The sequence below is a fragment of the Anser anser genome, assembly GCF_964211835.1.
Source record: "Anser anser genome assembly, chromosome: Z".
NCBI classification, from domain to species: domain Eukaryota; kingdom Metazoa; phylum Chordata; class Aves; order Anseriformes; family Anatidae; genus Anser; species Anser anser.
In genome coordinates, this window is record NC_139723.1 from 61,819,243 (window position 1) to 61,845,194 (window position 25,952).

Consider the following 25,952-nt stretch of genomic DNA (forward strand, 5'->3'; position numbering starts at 1 on the left):
TCACATTTTATCCTTTATTTAAAAGTGTGCAAAAAGATTATTTAAATAAAGTGTTTATCTTAATAAAATAAGTTCTCAAATAGTTGGGAGGTAGAACAACATTTCAAGGTCATTTTCCCCCTCTGGATGCTTACTATAAACACTTCTTTTTTTAAGGGTAAAAACATGATACATAATTTAGGCCTTGCTACATCAAATTTGAAAGGACCCGGAAGAGGTTTAAATTGTATCTTGATAAAACTTCCCACCAGTGTAAAGGATATTCACTCAGTCAACAACTTTTATTGACTGAACACCGGTATGAGTTTGGCTCTGAAGCATTCGTCCAAGTTGTCCGGCAGATCTCACAGCAGTAGAACCGGAAGAATGGAGCACAGTTCGAGGATATTTAGCAGCAGTGGCTTGGGATATGGTTTGCTGAAAAGTAATCAGATACAACAAAAGGCTTAGTAGTGGAAAAAAAAAAAAAGCACTAAAATAGCTTCAAGTGAGCTGTAGATTAAATTCAAGCTGAAATACACTTAAAAAAAAAAAGGTGACTTAAAGAAGAAAAAAGACTCATTCTCTTAATCTGTAACAGACAGTTCTCAGAACACAAAGAAAAATGCTAAACCTCTGAGCTAACGCCCAGATAGAATTGAATCATGCCAAAGACATCAAAGGCAACAAGAAGGGCTTCTACAAGTACCTCAGTACAGAAGGAAGACTAGGGAACATGTGGGGCCTCTCCTTAAGGAAAGAGGAGACCTGGTTACCTGGGACAGTGAAAAGGCAGAGGTACAGAATGTGTTCTTTGCCTCAGTCTTTACCAGCAAGACTGGTCCTCAGGAATTCCAGGTTCCAGAGGCCAGGCTGAATGGCTGGAGCAAGGAAGATGTACCTTTGGTGAAAGAGGATCGGGTCTGGGAATACTTGAGCAAACAGGACCATCCAACCTAGTCTTGAACACCTCCAGGGATGGGGCATCCACGACTTCCCTGGGCAACTTTTTCCAGTGCCTCACCACCCTCTAAATGAAGAATTTCCTACGAACCTCTAGGTGAATCTCCCCTCTTTAGTTTAAATCCATTCCCTCTTGTCTCGTCATTATCTGCCCGAGTAAAAAGTCACTCTCCATCTTTTTTATAAGCCCTCTGCTGCAATGAAAACTCACAGAAGATCTGGCCAAGAAAGAGACAACCAAAACTACTCTGCCTGTAAAATAATTAATACAGAATCAAGACAGATAAAGTGGCAGTATTTACTTCCTCTCCTCACCTCACTATGAGCTCATTCTACCCAGCCCAAAGACAGTATTGCACATTATTTTAAGCAGGACTCAAATCTGAGCCTTGTCTAATTGTCTCTTCATCTTGGCCATTTCTATTTAAAATTTTACCAGGTATGTTGCATTCAGAATATTGTTACAAGCATAATTCTGACTTACCTGAGTGACTGGATGGTGTTTTTCAACAACGACTGAACTCATGGGTGGAGCAACTCCCATCACTGCTAAACTACCACAAATTCTGTGCTTTTGTCCCATATCAGATCGGCCTGTGATTCGAGCAGTGATCGTTCTTCCTGCTTTCTGCTGAGCAGATGTTATTACTTTTGCCATGGGCTACAAAAAAAAAAAATATTAATTGCTAACATTTGTAAATGTAATATTTACAGTGCTTTAGTATATCCACTTAGTTTTATTAGCCACTTCCTAATAGAACATAGGACACTGCATGTAATACAGTTATGTTACATGGGACTGAATTTGCACCGTCTAGTTGCTACCTGGTTAATTCTGTCTTTTTCCACAGAGATAGTGTTTAGTGTAAGTGACTACTACACTGTGGGGAGTAAGGCTAATTTGACAAAAATCAAGCTACATGGATAGTTTAGCTTTGCTCACTGGCTGCATACTCTAGTGACAGCTGCAAGCACTTCTGTCACCCTTGCAAGTCTTTCTAGCAGTGACAGCAGATGCAATAAGATGTTGCATCTTGCTCTGTTGACTAGTAGCAAATTATCAGATGGGAATAGAAAAGGAGAACAATGCAGAGGATCCTTGAGAAAAGTTATAAGGGTTAGCAAAAGCAAAACTTTTTTTTTTTTTTTAAGAACACCATGGTATCATATGAAACACCAGTTGTTCCTGTTACGCTACATGTAAGTGCATATGCACTTTTGTTCTTCATTGTTCTTCTTTTTCTTTGCTCCAAAATCAGTTAAAACTCTTCCTAAGAAAAATGGGTTTTCTGTAACATAAATGAGCATTTACAAGCTAGTGTCTTCATACATCTAAGTGAACTCCATGGCACTTTAACTACACACTTGTGTTGCTCTGAAAAAAGTGGAAATAAAATTATATCCAAACTAAAATTTATTGTGATTGTCTTAAAATACAAAACAAATTAATTTTAGCATGTTACCAGTTTTTGAGTTGATGTCACCCCAGATCCTGCAGCTGTGCTACTGATGATTACTGGAGAATCAGAGTCTAGCCTGGTCTGAGAAGTGCTTGCATGACCCAGATGGGTAGAAAACTGAATGAAATCAGAGTTTAAAGAATAAGTATATATAACATTCCCCAAAATACAATTTTACTCTTCAGATGGACAGTCTTTTGACTATTCCAATTACCCTTCTAAATTTAACTTTTTTTTTTTTTCAAATGTTTTATTAGCGTTTTCACTTTTTTTTTTTTTCAAACGTTTGTCCAAGTATTGCTGGAAGCAGAGTGAATAATGTTCGATATTCTTAGCATGGAAAATTGGGAAGACAGGCAAGCATGTCTTCTCCAATCTAGCCTGTACCCTAGTGTGGAACTATTTTACAGTGGCTGTGTCTTGAGCATGACTCTGTGTAGGTCCAGAATTTTCAAGCTACTGGATAATAACCTGGATAATTTGACATGGCAGGACAGTAAGTTGAATCTCCTCAGAGTCCATATACATTGCATTTTTAAAAAAGAAGTTTCAAGTGAAGCCTGTTTCCTTTTTTTTTTTTCCCCAGATAATAGCAAGCTTAGTTTCTTTGGCAAACAGGTGTTTAACAACTTTTTTTTTTTTTCCAGAAAGAACCTTAGAAAGCAAATTCTGCTTGTTATAGCGACCTTGTCTTCAGTAGCTTAATGCATTTTCTCGAAAATAAAAACAGCTAAATGTAAGTATATCAAGTCACAGCAACCATGACTTAACCACTTCAATTATATGATGAAGTCTGGACACACTCATAGGTTTCTTTTTATCCTTAGAGTTCAAATTCCTCCAATTAATGGGCTATTATATTTTTCTTTAAAAAGCCCCAGGCCCCAATGCAGGAAGTATGTTTTCACCACTGGTGAATACGTACACACTTACCAAGTCATCCATCTGAAGAGCAGTTGCTGGTGGAGGTGGTGGTGAGGGGGGATTGTATTGTGAAGGAGGTAGTATTCCTGCAACAATGGCACCATTATCATCTCTCCTACTTCCTATATCTATTATTTGAAATACAAAGTAATGGGATCAACACATAATTTAGCAAACCCTAAGGGGAAATGAGATAACTCACAACAAAAAGTTTAGTATTCTTTCGGGATTTCTGTATAACTTATTAAAAGGATCAGTCCGTTCTCTATAGATACATACATCTACACACACACAAACATATAAATCTTTCTTTTGACCCTTCTTTTCAGAAGCTTTTCAGAAGTATTTTCAGGGGGCTTGTTTCTGTGTTATATCTCAACACTCCTGTGAAAGAGCTTTCCATTGTGAAAGAGCTGCCCTTACACTTAGGGCCAAAAGCTAGTTCAAGTAGAGAGCAACCAATGAAGGAGGGAAAGGCCATACTGAGCTTCTGACAGGGTGTAAGATCCTTAAGAGGATTCTTTGTCAGGAACACAAAATGTTATTTTAACTTTTCCAAGAACGTACTGTGATTTTGTAGATTGTGCCCAGCAACACCTCATCTGCACGGACAATGGCTGCAATGCTGGCCATGTCATGGCTGTAGGGTTGGGAGATTCTATGGGTGCCCTACAGTCCTCATCTCCCCTTCAATCTGGGTCAGCCTGATCATGTGCAAACTGTTTAGACAGAGTCTTGGCTATGCAGCAGCCTTCTTTTGTCTCTCAGTGCAGATATCCTGAGGACGTCAGATCTGTAGACTTAAGCACAGAATCTTTTCAAGCAGTTTTTGCCTTTTCTTTTAGAATACAAACTTCCTGAAGGGACACAAAGATAAATATTTTAGTTTACTCTTCTGTTTCTAAAGCAGATGATGCTATTAGGAATTCTGCTCATTCCAGGGACCTGAGTGACACCATGGGACAGTTACTTTTTTGTTATTTTTTTAACTGAGCAAGAAAAATACAGTAAGTAGTTATATCAGTACAATACTCGAGGATTTCATGAGTGAAAACTTGCCATAATACACATTTTGTACCAATAATGCATATACACATGCACATTAAACTTACACGCAGACAGGACTAATGCCCACTTACAAACCAATCAGATCTGATTTATGTTACTTAAAAATGCAGTGGTATTTATGTAATAACAGAATGTGAATTCTTCTGGCTCCTAGTTAAAAAAAAAAATAATAAAATCACCCAAGATTAAATCAGCCATAGATTTTGGATCATCAACACTGACTCCAAATGCTATGGTCCCATTAAAGTTGCAATACTTGCATACTATTAATAACCTACTCATAACTCTCTTATGGAGTCAAATTCTGCTTTTACTTGCAGTGACAATAGGTGGCACTGCAGCGTTTGTATAAATGCATCACTGAATGGCACATAGCATTTTTAAGGTCCACAGATTACAAACTAGAACAAAACAGAATAATCATCTCTCTCATGTTTTAAATCATCTAATGTCCTCGTCAGTCTTGTTATACCTGAGCAGAAATGCAAATAAGCAGTTGTTCAACTATGTTAAATCATTCTGTAACTGCCTTCATTAAAAGCACTGTCTAGCTGCCACAAAAAAAGAGACTAGTGTGGCTGGGACAAGGGAGAGCATGGTATAAGAAGCAGTGGAAGAAGACAGGCATGGGACCAAGGACACCTGAGACTATGAGGCGTTATGAACCCTGATGAGTAAATACTACAGTGACCACAGAAAATTACACAGCGTCATGCTGGACACCTGAAAAACTGGGTACAGGTGCTCCAGCAGTGTCCAACACAGCAAAATCACTAGGTACCACTTCTGCATCATACCAAATCAAGCAAAATGTTTGATACATGAACCCCAGAAATTGGTCACAGCATCTAGAGTTCATTTTTCTATATTCCCTTCCTACTTACCCTTTTCTTCTCAAGTTTACAGAAACAAGGCTTTCCTATTTAACACCACTCACCATCAGCTGTGAGACCCACTGGCTCACAGGTAGTGGGACATTTTTGTATGTAAGATAAAACTTGAGAGAACAATTGTTTCTACACATGGAGAAGTAGAGTACTTGGGCAATGCCCTGAAACTTTATTCACGATTCCTTGAAGATACTGAATTCATTCATTCTGTTCCTCAGATACTGATCCCATGTTTGTACTAGCACACAGCTACCATACTTAGCCAACGTTATATTTGAAGAAAGACTGTTTATGTTTAACAGGATCTGACAGCTACTGAAGTAAGTGCCGTTTTGTACCTTTAGATTTTTTTTTTTCTTCTTCTTCACACCTACATTTAGGCCCTAATATTTCTGTGGAGGAAATTCTCTGAAGTACTTCAGAAACTTCTGGTATAAGATTGTTAAGGGTTTAGGAACTGAAGTTACCTGTCTAAGGCTATTAACTGCTGCCAGTATAGCTGGTTGCTAAGACACACATACAGGTGCAGAACATCTGCTGGCAGAGGTATTACTTTTTGATGTAGGCTGCTGCATCATTAAGATCATGCTTCTAATGCTGTACACTGTCTCATTCTGAGGGGGTGAGTTCATTACATCAGTAGGGGTGTCCAGCTCTTTTCTGCATCGCTACACAAGTTTTATGAATGTGCAGCTGTGATTACAGTGGTCTTTCCTGTTCCAGCACAGCACTCCTAGTAAATACAGAACCCGGGAGACTTACTTGCCCTTTTTGCATAAACAGGCAAGATTAAGAACGAAGAGAGAAAAGTCTGGGAAAAGCAGATTTGTTGCAGTATTTTCCAGTATTTTCCTCTGCCATAACCTGGGTGCTGACAGAATTCTTGGTAATCTTCCAGAGTATTCTAAGAAGCTTGCCAACTCCAGCTTCTTGTTCTGCTTTCAGTTGCAGGTTACCACACCCAGAGCAAGGCCTGATGAAGGAAACCTGCTCTACATTGAACCATAGCAGTGAGAAGTTCAGCAAAGTATTTCTTAACATATTCAATGGGACTTTTTAAAGCAATAACAGTTTGATAAAGTTTGTATTGTCATTAAGTCCTCACACTTAAAAAACAAAAGAAAAAAAAAGGAGAATCCTTTAAAAGAAATAACAGAAGACAACAAACAATAACAACAAAACCCACAAACTACCAAACCAAGGCTACTTTTTATACTGACCAGGATCTGTCCTGCTGTCCTTGCCCTGAAACATGGTCATTGCTTCCAGATTCAAAGCACATACACCACGCATGAAGGCTTTCTTCATGGTGTCTTCATACTGTTCTCTTTCACTGTGCAGTCTCAGAATCTCAGCTTTTGTTTGCTCCAAAGTAGCAGTTAGCTACAAAAAAAAGAATATGGAAACAGCTGTCTTGTACTTCTGAATGCAAAACATGAACATAATTCCTCAATTAGTTTTAAAAGTCACTTACTGTGTTTACAATGAGAAGCATTTTAACTTCAGAATATGTGGTTTGCCAGGGATAAACAGTTAGTTATCTGTCAGTTATTTGTACTACAGCACATTATTTCTACTAGAGCAAACCAATGAAAAGAACACTTTTGAAAGGATTGCTAGACCCTAACCAACTATGCAGAAATTTATCTTGCCAGATTTTGTCTTCCAGAAATTATGCATGTTGGCAAAGCTAGATATCCTCAGGAATCTAGTTTCCCATAACACTCCAAGAAATGAGGGTTAGAAAACTATTTAAGCACAGGGTGAATTGTCATCAGCAATCCCACTTTTCTGGCCTTTGTAAATAACTAAAAATACTGAGAAAAGACAAACCAAGTTAATCTTGTAACTTACTACTTATTGATTTTGTTTTTTCCCTTTGTTGCATTTTCCAAAATTCATCATCCTCAGGTGGGGTTCATATTATTTCAAAACACAACTCCCACTGTTTGAAATTACTCACTCTGTTTGGAATGACTTAGTCACTTACCAGAAACTGAATTTTCTGAACTGTAGCTCTAATTTTCCAAGTATGGTGCATACAGCTGTATGCACCTGAGTCAAAGGACATTATTTCAGTGTAACTGTGGCTGGTAAGTCACATTTGGTAAGACAGTTCTTAAAAATTCTAGGTTTAATTTCTTTCTAAAATAGAAAGCTTTAAAAATGCATCTTTTTTACTTAACAAGCACTAGTGTGTATGTTGATAACCTATCTTTAACTTAAACTTTGAAAATTTTTCAACGAGTGTGATTGGCAAGTTGATGACAAAACCAGCCTTTAACAGAGTGTCTGTTATAAAAAAAATACTGTATTCTGAATGGTCATTAATAATAGTAATAGTCTTATTTCTATTAAGACTTTGTTCTTTATTGAGAACTCAAACTGCATAGCAAATACTAACGGTGTACTCCTAGGAAACAAGAATAATCCCTATTGGTGGGCAAATAGTTTTTTAAGAGCCTGTTTCAGTAAGGGTGCCATTTACTTCACCTGTGTGCGTAGATCAGCAACATTTTACATCAAACGCTGGGGACAAAACATCACATCTATATGGCAACCATCCATAGGAGAGATCCTAGATTTCCTCATGTCTTTTCCTGTGTATGGGAGCTCTTTTCTGCTGGAAAGTCATCAGTTTTTTCAAGCTTGCTAAGAAACTGGGAGCGAGATATTGAGGGAAGGAGTAGAGGAATGAAAAAAGAAACCTTATTTTACCTCTGCAATTTTGGCTTCATAATCATTGGTGAGCTGAACACAGACATCTTCTGCCCTTAGCTGACAGGCTTTTGCTACTTTTTCTTTCCATCTTTCTTCACTAAGAGAGCGCCATGCTGTCCATACTTTCTTCTTCAAAGCTGCCTGGAATTGTCTGTCTGCTATTCTGTTCGCATATTCCTTAGGAAACAAATAGAGCAAACTTGCACTTGCTTCACATATGGTTAAAAACTTAAGTACTTAAGAGACTGGGGATGACTGTTTTGCCACATATTACATAGACCACGGTAATAACCGAGTTACATGTTTGTGTACTGCTTCACTGTGGCACATTGCATCAGCAGCTCAGTGTTTCTGCCTGCACACAAGTTAAGAAGCATTACTGTCCTCAGCATTAGAAAACACAATGAACTAGGTTACACAAAACAGTGTCAATAAACCTGAGTCTAGCCCAGAATATGTGCCACTAAACAAAGGGCTTGAATATCAGCTTGTCCTTTTTAACAGTCTAGACTGGGAGACGTTTGCAGCCTTGACATGGGATCCTTATTTTCTGTCATACTTAATTTAGCAAGGTGTTTACAATGTCTGACACAATGCCCCACATTTTGCATGTGACTAGCTCTTAACTAGTTCAAGTTTTGGCAACTGAAGTTTTACCTGTGAAACTGGGTCCCCAAAATGTAAGATGTGGTATTTAATAATTTCATTGCTCAAAAGTTATTTATTTAAAATTTAGAAAAAATCCCTCCTCACTTACTTCAAAATGCAGATACTGCAAGCTACAGTGATTTGTTGCAAGCTGATAACAGTAATTGGAGCAAACCAATATGCAAAACAAGTGTATTTTGATTTTTTTCCTGATCCCAGAGAATATTCTGACAGCAGCATTTTTCTAAAAAGGATTGATGCTTTCAAACTGTATTTTTGACATTGCCTAAGACATCAAAACAGAATCACTGCCATTTCTTCCAGCTATAACAGGAACTGCACCAACTCTGACTCTTTTGAGTTCAAAGGTTTCATTTTCATCACATTTTTATTTTGCACATGTACCTCTTGTTTGGCTTTAAGTTGCTGAATCCGCCACAATGTAAACTTTCTCATTAACTCTATTCTCTCCTTCTTCATTTCTAATGCTTGGGTCAAGTTAGTAATCACCTGCAAAAATATTATTTCAATAGTTATGATCTTAGTAAGGTCAAATAGAATGTACTTTCTACATCAGTTATTTTCACTTAAAGCATTTACTTTTAGCAGCAGCCTTTTACTAAATCTTCCACTTACTTTAATCAAGTAGGAAACCACAATTAAAGTTCAAATCAGGAATAACATTCAACTCTCACTGAGACTCTGCAGCACTTAAGACACTTACTCTTTAATTATACGAGAAGTTGATTTGACTTCTTATTTCATTCTGCATCTGCGGGCTTCTGTTTATCTCCTTACAGTCATACATTATTGTAGCAGAAGGTCAGAAGAATCATTAATTTGCAAGGAGAATTTTGATGCACCAGGAACTATTATACTATTGGTATTATTAAATGTTTGCTTTAGTGCACTGTTAATTGAAGTGCAAAGAAATAACTTACCTGCAGAAAATGTACTCAATTTTCTGAATAGAATAAGCAAGCTAAGTAGTTGCTCAGAAATAAAAAAAAAAATCGAATTAACAACAGTTAAATTTAACAGAAGTTAAAACAGTTAAACTGCTAAAACCTTCTGCTTAAAAGATCTCAAGAAAGATCCCACATAGGACTAAAACTACCAAAAAATCTGAGGTAGGTTGATCTACTGGACAGAGAATTCAGCTGGGGACTTCTACTACCAACTCATATATATATATACACATATATATATATTTTAATTAGTATAAATAGCAGAAGCAGCTGAGGTTCCCTGATTAAAAATTAGGCATGATGTAAACTGGGTATCAAATCACTGAGCATTTCTGTACGTTTTTGCCTAATCTCTTAAGCTAGATTCTGCCATCAGTCACTTCTGAGCAATTCCAGTGGGTAACACTGACAAATTCTTCGGACTCCTGGGAGTAACTTCCATTTAAAGCTATTCTAACTACCGCATAAAAATTATGAAGAGTAATATTTATGCTATCATTAAACACATACTGATGAATGATACTCAAAAATTACTCCGGAATAAACGTGGTTATCTGACTAATAGTACAAAATTCCTAAGTTTCAATACAGAATTTCATACAATTTCAGTCAAGTAAGAGCATAATAGACGTGTGATCTTCACAAAATAAGTTAACAACAATAGACACTAAGTTTAAAATGCAAACCACGTAAAATATTTACATACATGTTAAATTTCCATTGTTAGTAGGTTATTAGCAACAATGATTCATTTTTCCACTACACAATCTAAATATATTATTTACTTCTCTATGTTACTAGTTGCAAGATTTTTTTCAAATAGATAGTGCAAAGAAGTTGGTGTACTTTTTTTTTTTAAAGAGGACAATTTGATCTATGAAATTGAAATACTACCTCATCTTTTCTGCCTATAGAGATTTCATATGTGTGTAGCAATTCTTTCAAGTTTTCCATCTGATTGGTCAATTGTCTCACATGTGCAGCATGTTTCTCTTTTTCTTGTCTCATTTGAAGCTTGTGATGTTCGATAAAATTCAGCCTCCATTTTCTCAATTCAGTCAGAACACTTGTCTGAAAAGTTAAAGGCATGACAATAGTGAAGTTAGTAAACTTCTCTCCTCCCCAGTCTTTTAATCTTAAAACACTCTGCAGTTAAGGAGGCATGAATCTATACAATGATGCCTCTATCGTGCAGGCTGTTTGTGCCTATAAATGTTACCAGACATAATGAACTATTGAACGACAATAACTGAACATCCCTAATGTAGAAAGTTAATCCAAACTTTTTTTTGAAGTTAGTGTTTGTAATAAAACAGCCTAGTGCTTACATATAATATGCAAAAACAAAAGAACTAAAAACACAAAGAAAATGAGCATTTTGCAATGCTATCACACTACAGCTTTTCCTACACATTCTATGATAGCACACTGACATCTGTATTTTATTTTTAAGGAATCTATACAAAATAAATACCTTAAGACTGCCACTCCAGAGATCAAGTATATTTTCTATTTGAGTTATTTTTTCATCAGGTACAGTTAATTCAGTTGTTGTGGTTTCATCGATTTCTCTTGGAGTATCTGTGGACCCTTGTGAAGATGTCTCTTCTGAAACAGGACAAAGCCGATCCATATTGGCCTCAGAAGGCTCCTTTATTGACATAAGGTCTAAAAATGAAACAGAGAATAAGGATTGGTACTCTGGGAAGGCTAACTGATCTGAATTCTGGATGTAAGTCAGAAGCCAGGCACACACACAAAAAAAAACAACCAAAAAACCCAAACATTTAAGCCATCAGAAACCTCCTTTCCCCATGTACACCAAATAGAACCTCATTCAAATCCATGCCTTCAAGACACAGGCATATTTAAGCCAACAGTCACATTGTAACAGTAATCCAATTAAAACTACTTCTCCCCTACACAGAATCTTTGAATGTCATTTCATGTTAAAGAGGATGATGACAGCAAGTACCAAGATGGAAAAAAAAGCACTGAAAGAAACAAAAACTCTCAACATGGATTCCTTTTTGGTTAACATCCAAGGTCAGAAATCTAAAAGCTTTTGCCATTTTCCGTAATGAGACTGTAAACTCCTGAAGACAGTGGCATTCTGTTGCACATTTGCAACAGCAAACCATAGGTTTGTTTTATGCTACAGATGCATACTACAGATTAACTTTTTCTGCTAGTATATGCAAATGTTTGGAATACTAAGTGGCAAGTAGAACTAAAATACTACATTTCAGGGAGAGAGGTGTACTCAAAGAAGAAAGTATGTAACATTATAATAGGTATGTAATCTTAAAATAGTGTTAGAGATTTTCAAACATCACAATCACAGACCTAAGGGATTATAAGGCTTTTATTCAGTCCAACTCCTGAATGCTTAAATGGACAGCTTTTTCCTAGTGTAGTCTTTGAATCAAGTTCTCATGGAGCAGAGAGAAAGCAAGCTTTTTTCAGCTCACCAGCTTATTTCCCTCTCCCCAGAAATTATCAGATCACTTGTATTTAGCAAAACGAAAAAAGATTCAGAAGAAGGTAAAGATTTATATTTTTTTCAGTCTGACAAAGAATTGGTATTTTTGAGAGTTTCACTAAAACTGATATTGAGAATGCTTGGTAGATATTCTTAGGAAGGTAAGTCTCCTACTATTTTAATGAAGATCAAGTAGCTCCTATTCAAGGTTAGTCTTTGAAAGATACCATGAACAACAGTCAAGAGATTCAACAGTCAATATATTTCTGGACATAAGAGAACAAACTAGAAGCAAATTTCTCCTATTCTCAACGTGTTTTCCCTATTTCTCAATGTGAATTTTTACCTATTTCTTCACTGTGGGGGGAAGCCTTTTTTTCTTTAAAAAATAATTTAAAAGTACTTATTTCTTTCTCTTGACTTTCAAAATACGCCACAGAAACCATTTACTTTTTCATACAGATGAAGGTTAGACAGATGTTAAAAATTATTCTCACAATGTTATCACCTGGCACAGGCTAAGGGTAGCAATTTGTTAAAATACACAGTTATTTTTTTTAAAATACTCTCAGAGTATTAATGGATCAATACTGAAGACTGGTAGACTGAAGAGAAGGAATTTTCCCACTGTTTGGGTATGAGTCATCATTACACGTCTTTGCTACAAAGAATTTATTGCTCCACTCTTCCTCTTCTTCAAACTTAATTAACTAATCTGATAACAAGAACAGGAAATTAAAATTTAGTTTCAAAGTTTAAAAGCATTTGGACATTGGATTGAATAGTACAGCATATTTTATTCCAATTACTTTTCTTATTTAACTGGAAGCTTTTAGTGAACACATGTATCATTAAATTTACTGTAACAAATATAGGATACCAATAATTGGAATTCTACAGTCAGAGTGGAAACATTAACTTCAGTTTTAAAAACCTGAGGAAAAAGTCAAAATATGAGACCAAAGAACCCTCCACAAACAACTTTTTCAGAAGGCATCACATGATATTGGCAACTGTTGGTCTCACTACCAACACCACATGGAAAAGCTGTTAGAAAATGCAAGTTTGAATACCTCTGCATAAGTGAAAACTTTTAGGTCTTAACATTACAGAACAGACCTTCATTTTGTTTTACAAAGTTAAAGAACAATATGCTAACAACATTACTTTGCTTTTTAACACAGCAACAGCATTAGAACATGACAGGGAAAGAACAAATTTCAAGGAGACTGATTTTTAGTAGGAAAAAGTAGTGATGCCAAATGGAAAAATGGAGCTACACACACAAACAAAAAAATCAACTGTCCTTTGGAACAACTTGTTGATCTATCAGTATCAGAAGTATAATATTGAACATGAATTTAGCTACATTTTCACTGTTTATCCAATGTCTTGTGTCATTCATTAGTATCTGGAAACAAATGGTGTTCTAAGGCCATTAAAACTGTGGCAAACACCATCCTAATAAGGGATAACCCTGATCCAACACTGGAGGTTCTACACAAGAGCTGGACAGATGTTAGTCATATCACTTTAGAAGTTGAAATAAAAATGTAACTTTCTTTCTACAACTAGATGGTTTCAAGCGCTGTTTCAAGGAAATAAGCTCTCTCCCAGACTGAGAGAGAAGAGTCATTTTGAATGGCAAACATGTTTTGTTAAAGTAGTAAAGCACTAGAAATTGTAATAGTGCCTTGTTAATGGAAGCATCATGGGGGCCATGAAAATATTTTTCTTGCCTCAGCCTGAGCAGATCAAGAGTTTCTCCTTTACTGTTTTTAAATCATTTTTTTTCATTTTGAAAATAAAAGATAGATTGCATTTTAATAATATTATAAATTGCATTATAATGAACAATACATAAACTGCAATTCAAAATTTTCACCGACAAGTATAATATAATTTCTTTCCAAGGCACCACAGTAAGTAACTACAGCGGCAAGATCCAAACTGGAATTTGCTCCATAATACAATTGCAAATAGCTCAGTATGAAATCTTCTGCTCCCCTTTTAAGTGTAACTTCTCAGATCCAGAAAGACTTCCAGAACCTGTCCTGGAAGTTCTCTACAATTCCAGAATTTTGCAATTGTGCTTGAATCCTTGCAATCTGCTCTTGTTACTCATCAACATACCTCTATGATGGAAAATAGTTCAGAGGAGACAGGCACAGTGATGTGCTCATGAAGATCAAGGAAGTAACCCTGTTACAAGGAGTAAGCACAGCTGTTATAAAGAAACCTGAACATATCTCAGCACTCAGGAGGACTGAGGGTGGCCTTTTTTCTTTTTTTTCCCCCTTCTTTTTCTTTTATTTTTATGAATGGCTGTATCAGCTTAATGGACCAACTGGTTGTTTAAGCAGCCTTAGTTAATCAAGAAGTGGGAATGTACTCCACCTGTGCTAGTCAGATGAGTGTGGGGGAAGCACATAGGGTGCTCAACCTTTTACTGAGTATAAACACTGAGCAAACATTAAAATAACTTTGAAGAGCTTGAGCTGGCTTTAACCCACATTTTCCTCCCCAGTGACTTGGGGATAGCCAGTGTCATGACAGGGAGTGAAGATACCAGTAATAGGAATCATGTTTGTATTTTGATCTAACCATATATTATAATTTCTACATTGTACTTGCGTTATGATTTCAGTATATTGCCGTATCACTCTGCTAAATCGAGACTGTGTAACATCTAGTATCTTCAGGTGAGTGGACTGGTATTAAAACACTAAAGCTTCCTCCTGTGGAATATCTAAGAGAACCTTATCAGAGACTACTGGACTCTTGACAGTAGCCACAGAATGATCTTTGGTTGTGCAAATCGTAGACTGCTTAATAGTTACCTTTTGCTAATTCTACCACAAAAAGTTACCAATACTGCCATCCTCGCTTTAATCATAGTCTTTGCTTTAACAGCTTAATACACAACGAAGACAACACACAACTTCAGAAGATGTACTTAGTTTTTAGTCATGGCTATTTCTACTATGAATGTATAAAACATCTTTCAGTATCTGGATTGTCCTTTGCTACACTGGTAAATTCCTGCTATCAGAATTATTTAGCTCTGATCAACATGGCCAATTCTCATACATTAGCCATAGCCACAAACAACATTTACTGCAATGAAGACAATTAGCATCAGGTTTACATATCACTTCAAAACTGCTTAGAGTCTATCTGTAAAATCATCTACTATTTTATACCCCACAATCCCCTAAAATGAAGAGAAAAATCTGTCCTCAAGGTTCCAAAAAAGGAGTGAACAGAAAAATGTAGATAAGCATTTTTATGATAAAGTGACAGACCTTCTGAACAACAGAAATTAAAGTTCTTCCTGATTTTGTAAGTTAAGAAATTAAAGAAATAACACAGAAATGATTATTTAGTATTTCATTTTAGGTTAAATTAACAAAAGTTCCTCAAGCTAAATACTTGTGACAGAAACAAATAATGTATAACCAGAAATATCAGTGTTAGTAATGCATCACAAGACATTAAGTTTACTCATCCTTGAATGCCAAGTAATAAAGTAAAATTAGAATAGAGTGGCTGAAATAAAAGAACAAGAATGACATTCACATAGTGACATGAGTAGTGTTTCCATAAAGCCCTTTTCAGCTAACATTTCAAAACAATCTTACTTTAAATGCTAATTTATCTATCACAGCAGTGCAAGTATTAGCAAAAACAGTTGTGACCTGACAAACTATGAAGTAAGGGCACCCTGTTCTACATTATTACACCACCTATGTTAAATGTTTATTTTAACCTATATTCCACAGTTGGGAACACCAAGAACTGTCACTACATCAATACTGTCACCTGAAACCTATGTCAGAGAGAACCCTTCAGTGAGTAAAATACCCTCTTAAATTTCTTCTTGTGCAAAATGTGCATTAGTTGTGTATTCTTTTAAAACAGAAACCATAAGAAACTGAAATTTAAAAAGCTGTATTGTTGCTCTTGTAAGCTTAACCCATAGCTTTGCAGGTATTACCTGGAGTCTTACAGTATATGGCATCATCTGTTACACTTGGAAATCGGCCACCTGCTCTCAGGTCGGAGACAGGTTCTGACCACTTCGGGAAACACTGTTCAAACTGTGGAGTCACTACAGCACAACGAAGCAGCTCTTCGTACTCATCCTGTCACAAAGTGATGACAAACAATTATAAAGCTACAATTACATTCCTAAAAAATGGGTATATGTAGGAAGAAGTAAAAATGGGCTTAGACAATTTTTTGTGTTTTCCTATTAGGGTGAAAACTAAGATTTCCCTTAAAGGTGCAAAAGTGAGCTGTTTTCCATTTAGAATTGAGCTATACCAGTTATAATAATTTATTTTCCTCTTGGTTCATTTTCTGCAACACATTGTTTACAACTAAACACAAATAATGCATTTAGTAATATGGAACTATGTAAATAGTTATATCTTAAGATTTTGTTAGATGCTGATTGAGCAAAAAAAAAATTATAATAAGAACCTTAAATACGAACAAAAAGAATCTAAATAGTTCCAGATCATGTAAGCTATTAATCACCTGACGCTATTTTTGAGCATTGCCATTACTGCAGAGGATTAAAAAAAAAGTGCGTATTTTTAGAGCAATGACAAAGATGCTACTGAGCAGAGTCACATTTCACATTCTGTAACATTATAATTGGCTTTACAATTTCTTTGACAGCAATCATCAAAAGATACCTGATTATCCAGTATTTGATTAGTAGTATTAAGTATATTGTATTTTTATTTGGCTTAATTGTAAAATCCATTCCCAGCAGTGTCATTAATTAAACATTGGAAAAAAATGCCAATTAGAAAGTATTAAACCAGTCCACCAGCAGTACTTTCTCCTTCACTCAATACTATTTTACTAACTCTATTCAGGATCCTAAAGAGTTCCAATGTCTGAAACCAACTGTAAATTGAAAAACCATTTTCCTCTTCAAGCTGGGGAAAGTTAGAGTGGAAACAATCAGTTTAAGGTACATGTAATGTGTTGTTGAATCTTCCGGTTGAAACACAATGTTTATAAACTTTTAGTGTAACCCTTACATTTATGTCAGTTTCAACTAACTAGAGAACATTTTAAGAAGCTAAGTTTTATACATTTTAGCAGAATCCTTTCAGATTTCCACATCCCATCTTCTTGTCTATCATGTCAAAATTAGAAGTCTAAATAATTTCATATTGTATATGAAGCTATACGATATCAAAAAGATATGCTATGTATTTTAGAGAAAGTATCACAGAAGTATTCTATGTAAAAGAGAAAAAATGTCACAAATCAACAAGGTTATCTTTTTTTTAGATTTAACTCATAAAGGTAAATTAAGTAAAAAGTGAAAAAATGTAGCATAAACAAATAAAACCTGATCAAAACTAAGACATAAACTGGCTTACTTTACAATGCAGTATTTTTCAATATACATTCTTACCATGTGTAAGAATTGGATAATAATCCTGCAAACCACACCTTAATTGTAAGATAATGTTACATTTTATAGTAAGAAAGCTGACACACATTAGTAGTTAGGCCATGCTTATTATGCACCTTTACTATGTATTTACCTAAACTCCTTGCTACAAGGTACAACCTTTTATATCCAATGCTACATGAAGAGCAAAAGATAAGCAAATTGTTTTTAATGACATGTAGTTGCTCTTGATGCCCTAAAATAAGCCATCCTGTAGTGCATGAGCTCATACTCAAAAACAAGTCACTCTTAACAGGTCAATAAAATGACACAGATAGGTTAAAACAAAACAAAACAAAACCTTGGTATTAAGCCCTGCCATTAAAAATTGCGAAGTTACTTAGTCCAACTGAAGTTGTGTTTTACTGCTCCCATGACTTCAGTCCATTCAAATGTTTTAAGATCAAGTTTATAAAGAATATCTTAAAATATTCTATCCACACACACTACTGATTCTACCACTTCCAGTACACATCTGTAGTTTTAAAAAAAGATAAGAGTTTAGATTCTTTGAGATGCCAGAAGAAAACAGATAACTTCAGATAAGTTATTCAACCAGGAACAAAATGGATCTTTATAAAATTCTCTACAGCTAAAATTTAGCAGACTAAAAAAGCCAATATATTATTTAACTTAGTTAAATAAATTTAGCTAATTTTGTTAACCTTAACTCATCTAAAAGAAATATATTATGCAGAATACATTAGAACATTCTTCAGAGACTGCATGACTAAAGAGCAACTTAAAACTAATTCCTCCCCAATTCAACAAAGATGATAACATGTCAGGTGTGAAAAAGTCGTTCATTTTGAATCACCAAATTTAAACACTAGCTCACAGTCTATCTTACTATAGACATTCTGAGCAAAATAAAGAAATCAAGGCAGGAGATTTATCTAGTCTTTGAAGTTCTAAAACTTAATAAAACTCAAATAATCCACTATGTACACAAATATGCTCTACGCACCTGCAGAAAATTTCAATAGGCAGCATCCAGTGAAAAATTTGAAAATAAATACTCGTGAACTACAATATTACAACACTGATGAAGTTGAACACAAATATAAAAGAAAACACAGTATCCCAATTGTAACCTGAAACTTGAAAGAAAAAAAACAGTCCTGCAGACTGCAATAAGACGAATATGACAAACGGTCAGCTATACGATCTGTGTTCTTATTTTAGAATAGTAAAATCTTTCCCACAGAATGTGCTTTACAGTTAGAAAAGCTCCACCTTGCACAATTATTTTTATACATGGCTCTGTGTGCCATTTCATTTGTGTTGAGTTACAGGAGCCATTCATAGCCTATGTTATGTATTAATCTGCTTTGCATTCAGATAAAGCCAGATTTGCAAATATATTTGGGTAAACGAAGATAAAAAGTAGTATTTAAAATTCACAGAAACATCTAAAAACAAGTCATCCAACTGAAATTAGGCAGCTGCTGAGATTTACAGCAATAATCACATCTTCAGAAAACCCAAATCCTTTTCAAATCCAGTTCACTGCAGTAAGAGTGCTGCATATGAAAACTAAATCATTGACAGACTAGAAATGTACTCAGTAGCAACCATTCAACGATACCACTCAGCTTTATCATTCTCTACAAGGTAAACTTAAAGCCTCTCAGACAACCCCATCATATAAGAAGATTCTGGTCTTCCACAATTTGTTGCACAATGACTTTATCCTGTTTTCCAATTACAAAAATCATTGGAAACACACATGAATGTGTGGTGACTGGTGAATACAGATTAAGAAAACTTATCTATGAGATATGACCACAAACAGAGAAGCAGATGAACTACAGATATAAATTACCACAAAGAGGTAGTTTAAAAGGGACAAAGTCAGGAGGAAAAAATAATTTAATGATGCTTCAGCTGTATGTGCCCATTCCACCAGGTGACAGAATTACAGATACATTTATACAAGGCAACCAGCAAAACTTATTGCCAAAATTAACCTTTTTTGGACAGAACACTATCTAAGGAAAAAATCCATAAAGTACTCAAATAGTAATAACCAACTATTAAAAAATTAAGGATGAAAAGCTACAGCTTTCAAGAGGATAGGATGGCTTTTATCCAGTATCTTTGCATCCTTTGAAAAGAATATTGAGCCCAGAAAAACACACCCCTCTGCATATTACAGCTCTGGCATATTTTGACATATTTTATGCAGGAAACAAATGAACATACATACATTTCCTTCCGTCATGTAAGAAACCTCATGTAGCTACACTTCATCCCTCAGAAATACTGGGTTTATACCCTACTTTGTCAAATTTATGCCTCCTGTTAAAACTTAATATATAAATCTGATACTAGAAAGAAGATAAGAAAGCTATATTATTTTACTTGTAACGATCACTGATTAATCTCTTAAGGTTAGATATGAATTTACGTAAATTGAAATTTCTTGGGAAATGCACAAAGGAATCCAAATGAATATATTTTAACTCACATTTTACTTCTGTTTTTACTGCCCAACTAAAACATAATAAAGATGAAAGTTTTGTTAGATTTCCTCATAATTGCCCATTTCTAAATAAAATGTTGTAACAGTGAACCAGATAGGGTTGCTTCTTTCCTACCTGAAGATCTGAAGAAACAGAACTGCCCCGAACTGAGTCTTTTGGTAAAACTGGACTCGTGCTTTTCTCCTCATCTGATGACATCCTGCACAAAGTTAGTCTATACAACAGTAGAAGCTCAACTTCACTTTTTAATTCCAAGGTGTTTACTGCATGTTCTCCAACCTTTTTCACAGAAACACAGATTCTGTTGTAGCAACTACTTCAATGTGCATTGCTGGGGTAACCTGAATGTGTCCTTATTATATGCACTGCTATGAGCACAGACTGGAAGCTATTTAATTGTCTTATCCAAACCATACTCAAAAGCATTAAAAGACTTTCGTTGACTCTGAGTCCATTTTATTGACTTTCTAAATAAAACCATGGAAAACCCAAAAGCAACAAGTCAGTCAATGTAGAATAACAGAAAATTGTTATGAGTTTAATACCTAATGCTTCAGGTAATACAAAATAAAATTTTACATTAAATATATTGGTAACTAAAATATGCTGATAGAGAAAACAGTTAAAACAGACATATAAAGAATGAGAAAAGACTTAACTTACATATACACTCCTGTGTCAATTCTTAATTATACTGTTTGGAGCTTATTAGCTTGCTTCAGTACAAAATTTCTACAGAGTTCCACAGCAATGTCTACATTCTGCTGTGATTTTCTCCCACAGTCCAAGCCGAGATGATGCCCTGACCACTTCAGTTCAATACCTTGAAGCCTTCTCTTACTCATCAACATTGGTCTCTCTCCACCTTTTCAATTCTGCTTCAGTTGTCACGTTGTAGGCCCAGGAGGACTGACAGATATTGGAAGAACAGGTAGTGCCTTAGGTTCAGGTAACACCAACTATTCCAGCAATATCTAAGCGATATAGTGAAGTATTCTTTGGAGATAAGGGAAGCAGGTAATTTTGTAGAAATGTTAATGAACTTAAGGACATTCTGAAAAATCTATCTTTTGGTCTACTGCAGCCTTGATAATAACCTCCAATGAAGAACTGAAGCTCTTCTGAGAAAACTTGATAGAATATGGGGAATAAACTCCAAAGGACATGGTGGGGGTGGAAGGAAATGAAAGGAATTACAGAATTGAATGTGAACTCACTATTAAGCAAAGGGAATTCGTTAATGAACAAATGGCATAGTAGTATAGTTGCCTGATAAATGTGAAAAGCAATCACCTGACAGATTTCGACAGAGAGTTGTCAGCAGAATATGCCTGGGAAGAACACCAGCATAAATAATAAGAGGAACAGGGTACTTGTACAGTATAGATAACAACCATGCAAGTTTAAAATTAGTTTTAGGACACCTCTAAAACTGTCAATTATAATATTCTCAGTTGTTTAATAAACAGATGCATTTTCTGACAGAAATGTTATTTTTAAATTGCTAGTTGTACTGTCATTAAATCGATGGGAAACATCCTCCTTAAGCAACGCTATCACATTTCAAAATATCAAAAAGGAAAAAAAAAGCAATAAACTCAGCTCTCTACATGGGAATACAGATATAAGTTAATTGTCTCAGTCCTTTGAGTTACTCTAGACACTGATTCTTCCTTCATCATGGATAAGCATCTACAACTTTCAGAATGGTAATTTAGTTTCTGTGCCAATGGATATCTTAAAAGTGATTTAAAGACAATTTTAAATGAGATTTCCTACAGCCCAAGGTTCAAAAAAATTTGGTTACCATCTCTCTACTTACTACTGAGCCCCTAATAGAAGCACCATGTTTTTAAGTACAAAATATGACATTCTGGAGTTTTTAAAAATACTTTTATTGCTGTATAGTGGTGTACAGATGACAAGAAATATTAGCTTCCTTTTTCATTTTCATTGCCTTCTTTTCTGTTTAACTTTCATACTTCCTCGCTCCTACAAATTATTCACTATCTGTTCCTTTGGTTTTGGCTACCCTACCTTTTCAAATAAGTTTATACTAGCACTGTCCCCATCCCTCCTCCTTTTTCTTTAGTCCATAAATTCCTCTAATAGTCCCAAAATATTCTTTGATAATCCTAAAAAGTCAGCTTCAACTCCATATCCTTTATAACTCGCACTGTACTCCTAAAGTCCTAGAGATATTCAAATGTGTGCACACGCGCGCATGGTGGAAGGCATTAGGGAAGATCACAAAGGACTAGTTAACTACCTAGCACTGATAGGAATTAGAATTGTTTAACAAATTACAAATACTGTTAAATGGATTGAGAAGAGACCAGAACTGAACTACCATCAGTCCTTCTAAGAAGCAGGAGGCCAACTAAGTTTCACATGAACACTGATGAGTCTAATGAAGTGGAAAAAGGGTCACTCTTAAGTCACTTCTGCAAAGTTTGTTCATTAATTTAAGACCACCGTTCTGACTTTTATTTTCAGCCTTCTGAGATTGTTCCCTTAACACTCAGTCTAGCATATATAGTTCTCTGCATATCACAGAAACTATGCTCAAGTTTGTGGTCTTCCAAAACTCAGTGGGTTCCTTTGACACAAATAATGCTTACCTTTCCACTCCATGCCGCTCTCCAAACCTAAAACTGCAGCTTATCTATTTGATGCCACCTTATGAGAGTCACTGTCAACTCAAGCTCAGTGTGTGTGACTTCTCTTACTATCCCTTTTCTTTATCTCTGTGGGCTAGCCCTCCACTGTGTCCATCAGGTCTCCGACTTGACTGCCTTTACTGACTTCAACATCACTTTAGATTCCCACTAACAGTTTACTACTTAATTTTTCAGCTTTCCTCACATTTGTTTTCCCTATCCGTACCTCCTGTATTCCTGCCTATGGTCCAAACTTTCATTTTGATTATCGCAACATTCCTGTACAAAATCCCAGTAAACTCAGAATTCTAGAAATCTGCTTACATGCAGAGGAACAGATCAGATTACTATGAGAGCATAATTACACTTGTTTTAAGCTGAGGTTTGCAGATGTCATTGCCACTTCATGCCGAGAATAAGTTATCTGCTTTGACCTGATCAAGAAAATACTGGACAAGTTTCAAAACCAGGTATCTGTCAAGGGGTATTAGGTAAGACATCAATACAGTGATTTGCTGAGGTGCAAATCACTAGATGGGCAGATACTAGTGATAGGAGCACCTTCAGGCTTACTGTGTTCTCATCTTCCCCAACTGCTTGCCAACACACCTATATATAACTTCATTAAAGCAAGATCGCTGTTAACAGTGCCAATTTCCTCCAAACCACATATGTATAACTAAAATGCTAAGGCAGCTACTTTTAGGAAGAGTACACGACTTTGAAGGTCTCTGGTCTGGCTCACCATGGCTGTTTTTACCATTAAATTTGAATTCCTCCAGCTGCGCTTGGAACTTTGTGCTTTTGGGTTTGTTTTTGACAAACAGCGTTGCTTTTCAAATAATTTAACGCTGCACTCAGATCAGGGGGCTCCACCCCAGGTGCGGGTTCTGCTCCTCACAGGGCCCCTTTCAACTTACAAGCACGAAGCAGCACCGCTCCAGCCCGCGTTCTCAAGCCGCTCTGCAGCCTCCCCTGAGGCCTGCACAGGCGACAGGGGGGCGACACCGCGGCGCCGCTGTGCCAGCCAGCGAAAACAAGGCCAAACCGCGGGGCGCCGCGAACAGACCCGGGAGGCACACGGGTGGGCAGGCAGCAGGGAGTATCACTTCGTACGTGAGCTGATTTTTACATTTTTCCCCTAAAAGCAGAGCCTCCAAGGCAGCTAGGCCAGCCACCCGGCGGCACAGCGCCCCGGCCGCCCCCTCCGCCCCTCTCACCTGCGGGCAACTGCTGGAGCCGGCCGTTGGACACGACGGTTTCAAACTACCGGAGCGGAAGAAGAAGCGCCCCTCCGATTGGCTCAGCCCGCTTATGCAAAGCACTCTCTGATTGGGCAGCTTGGTGGGAAACGGCCAATTAGGCGGCGCTTCGCTCCCCGCCCCTCGCTGCCTGTCAGGGGCTTCCGCGCGCTGATTGGCCGGCGGCGCTCCCGGGTTTGCAGCGCGGGACGTGGGCGGCCGTTGGTGGTGGTGGGGGGCGGCCGTTGGGGGGCTGTGGGCGGCCGTTGGGGAGGGAGGGGGCGGCGCTGAGTGGGCCGCGGGCGGGGGGGGCGGTTTCGTGGTACCGGTGTGGGGACTGGGGGTGGTCAGGGAGAGCCAGTTTTTTTTTGCTGGTTGGAGAACTGCTGCTGACAGATATTTTTGTGTAAAGTTAATTTAAAATAAATAAAATGAAATAAAATGAAATAAAATGAAATAAAATAAAATAAAATAAAATAAAATAAAATAAAATAAAATAAAATAAAATAAAATAAAATAAAATAAATTATTTGTCGGAACTCCTTCACTCTTAAGCGTTTCCTGTTAGACCAATTCACCCAGCTAGAGGAAATTCCCCAAACAGCTGCTCTAAGCGGTTGGTGCAGTGATGTTACAAATCACAGAATCATCTAGATTGGAAGAGGCCTCCAAGATCACTGAGTCCAACCTCTGACCTAACACTAACAGGTCCTCCACTAAACCATCTCACTAAGCTCTACATCTAAATGTCTTTTAAAGACCTCCAGGGATGGTGACTCAACCACTTCCCTGGGCAGCCCATTCCAATGCCTAACAACCCTTTCAGTAAAGAAGTTCTTCCAAACATCCAACCTAAACCTCCCCTGGCACAACTTTAGCCCATTCCCCCTCGTCCTGTCAACAGGCACATGGCAGAACAGATCAACCCCCACCTCGCTACAGTCTCCTTTAAGGTACCTGTAGAGTGCGGTAAGGTTGCCCCTGAGCCTCCTCTTCTCCAGACTGAACAATCCCAGATCCCTCTTCTTGTAAGACTTGTTCTCCAGAGGTTTCCCGCATCTCTCTCCAGTCCAGTCTTCCGATAAAGCATGTCATAGCTGGGTGTGCTGAATTAATTCAGGTGTCAAATTTGTTCTGCCCTTTGACAGAGAGGTGTGTAGTCGTTGGTGTCAGCACACCCCATGTCGGGTATAACGTTCCTGTGGCAGCTGTTGGAACAATAGCTGTTGCATGTGATCCTGGAGAGAATTGCTTTCGTTGATGTTACCTCTGGGCAATAATAAGTAGAAATTCAACACCAAGTTTTAAAGATTTTCTGTCAGGCACCCGGGAGCAGAGAGTACTTACGTTTGCTAGCCTTCATTTATCCTGATACTTTCTTAATTGTTCTTTTTGTAATGCAAACAATGCGATAGAAAATCCCTTCACAATAATTTACAGCACTGAACTCTGGCTACAGCTGTACCATCTGGTATACCAGAGCCACAAACCTCCTGGTCAAGCTCTATAAATGTGAATGTACTTTATATTACACCAAAATTTTGCCTAATAACATGAGAAAGATAGCACAGACAATAAATATCCAAATATGATATTAAACTATAATTTACCTTTTATAAAAAAAATACAGCAACATATATATCTTGTTCTGGAATCTTTGCACCAGTGAAATTGTTAAGCTCATGAAATCATCACAAAATTTCACCTCTCTTGGAGACATTAAGTTCTCCCAAAGTGTGCCTTTTTGTGTAAAGGAGTCCTTCAACCTCTTTTTCCAAAAGCTCTTGGCTATTTCAGCATCGTCTTAATAGCCAGTTTTGGCTGAAGTGAAGCTTGACAGATTTGAAGTAGGTAATGTGGGGTCCTTCTGCTTTTGCTGCTTCCCACTATTAAGTCTGAGCCATACAGAATCCGGTAAAATGCATGACTTAGTTCCTATTTCAAGAGTACTTTTCAAACTGAAGTAGATGTCAATGCCTAACT

General features: G+C 36.8%; 1 protein-coding gene across 8 annotated transcripts; it reads right to left on the reverse strand.

Annotated features, from left to right (window-relative positions):
• Window positions 1-25,043, reverse strand: POC5 (POC5 centriolar protein). Of its 8 annotated transcripts, XM_083817999.1 has the most exons (12): window positions 23,649-23,922; window positions 16,101-16,248; window positions 14,237-14,305; window positions 11,096-11,289; window positions 10,516-10,692; window positions 9,059-9,163; window positions 8,003-8,182; window positions 6,505-6,667; window positions 3,336-3,454; window positions 2,406-2,519; window positions 1,427-1,603; window positions 1-417 (listed from the first exon to the last, which is right to left on the reverse strand). In XM_083817999.1, the coding sequence occupies exons 4-12, from the start codon at window positions 11,282-11,284 to the stop codon at window positions 268-270; spliced, it is 1,374 nt and encodes a 457-aa protein (XP_083674125.1). In that variant the 5' UTR covers window positions 11,285-11,289; window positions 14,237-14,305; window positions 16,101-16,248; window positions 23,649-23,922; the 3' UTR covers window positions 1-267. The 8 variants fall into 8 exon arrangements, with proteins under 8 accessions (XP_083674125.1, XP_083674120.1, XP_083674119.1 ...); XM_083817994.1 differs by lacking the exons at window positions 14,237-14,305; window positions 23,649-23,922 and adding an exon at window positions 24,927-25,043 and having other exon boundaries at window positions 3,336-3,412; XM_083817993.1 differs by lacking the exons at window positions 14,237-14,305; window positions 23,649-23,922 and adding an exon at window positions 24,927-25,043.
• Window positions 25,044-25,952: the final 909 nt, after the last annotated feature.